Source organism: Arachis ipaensis, chromosome B05, assembly GCF_000816755.2.
Source record: "Arachis ipaensis cultivar K30076 chromosome B05, Araip1.1, whole genome shotgun sequence".
Lineage (NCBI taxonomy): Eukaryota > Viridiplantae > Streptophyta > Magnoliopsida > Fabales > Fabaceae > Arachis > Arachis ipaensis.
Window position 1 is genome coordinate 5,656,642 of NC_029789.2, and position 1,505 is coordinate 5,658,146.

The following is a 1,505-nucleotide window of genomic DNA, read 5'->3' on the forward strand; positions in this document are numbered from 1 at the left end:
TTTACTCATATTTTTATGACAAAAAAAAAATTAGAGTTCAAAATTTATAAAAATTTACACAAATTTTAAAAAAATATTATAAAAATATGTGCTAAAAATATAATTATTCATTTATCTTATTTTATCGTTTTAAACTTTAAAGATAAGTAATTTTATGTCAAAAAGAAGGCACACATTTCGTTAATTTCTTTCTTTTACATAATTATGAAACGCTTAGCTCTCATAAAAATAAGCAAAATGCAGAAAATTTAATTCTTATTAGAACAAACTTCAATCAAAAGAATTCTAAAATAAACTATTATCAGATTTTCGGTTCACAAATTTTGACTTCCATGGATGCAGCAACAAATTAAACAAAAATGACAGGAAAGCTTAGCTTGATGATGCATGGCATATATATAAGTTAGCCTTTTGAGTTGGTAAAGGCTTATTTATTTATATATATCATTTCTCCCTATACATATATTATTGCAGTGGGGAAAGCTTATCAAGAATAGGCTTAATAATCCAAACTAAAATATAGAGTGTGGCAGTGAACATGCGGAAAATTAATAAAGATTTATTGACGAAAAATTGATAATGTGTTATATGTAATTAGAGTACATGATGATTATATTATATTCTTGTTTATCACCAACTTGAAGTTCCTATATTTGATCTTATGCTAAGCTATATGTATGTGCGGTTTATTAATATACATTATTCAACGCCGGAATTATATTAAGACCGCTAATGTATCTATAATATCGCTTGTTATATTTATATCAAATATGTATCCTCCTTAATTAGGGATATGTAGGTATATAAAATAGAAGGCACCAGTGGATATGATTATTATGAAATACAAAAGCTGATAGTAATTAATTAGAGACGAAATTTGAAGTTAAAAAAGAGAAAGATCAACATTACAGAACACTAACATACTATAAATATAGTTCAGTGGCAAGCTAAAGTTCTGAAAATTGAAATAAAAAAACATTTGAGACAAACACTAATTAATTCATATAACAAAGTAATTAAAACAAGTGATTAAAAAAAAGTACACATGACATGACTCACTGAATAAACCACACTACAAGAAGAAGAAGAAGAAGAACAAATATATATATGTAGTAGTCCACGATTTGACTTTGCTGACCTCAAATTCAAGAAAGGCATACTCATGATCATGATGAAGGGGCGCGCAGTTGCAAAAATTGCTGGATCAACACTTTGAATATCCACATTAATTAGATTAAGAGTGCAATAGTAATCAAATTAAAATGGTGGTGGTGGTGGTGGTGGTGGACGCGAAAACCCATCCACTGCTGATGGCAACTGAACATTATTCGGCATATTCACCGGCAAATTAAAGAAAGGAAGCCCTGAGGACGGGTCACCAAACGGACTATTACCACCACCACCGGAACCCTGACCGCCGCCGCCACCTGGAAGCTGCTGTTCATCTTCGTCCAAAGGCAACCTCTCATAAGCCACGTTTGTGAACGAAGAAGCGATCACAATCA

The 1,505-nt window shown here is 30.9% G+C and overlaps 1 protein-coding gene across 1 annotated transcript in view; it reads right to left on the reverse strand.

The window, feature by feature from the left end:
* The window catches only part of LOC107642652 (AT-hook motif nuclear-localized protein 23), a gene marked incomplete in the record, with an annotated part of 1,875 nt that continues 1,275 nt past the window's right edge, over positions 906–1,505 (reverse strand). Inside the window, 1 exon segment of the mRNA XM_016346064.2 lies at positions 906–1,505. Coding sequence (XP_016201550.1) covers positions 1,258–1,505 — 248 coding nt within the window.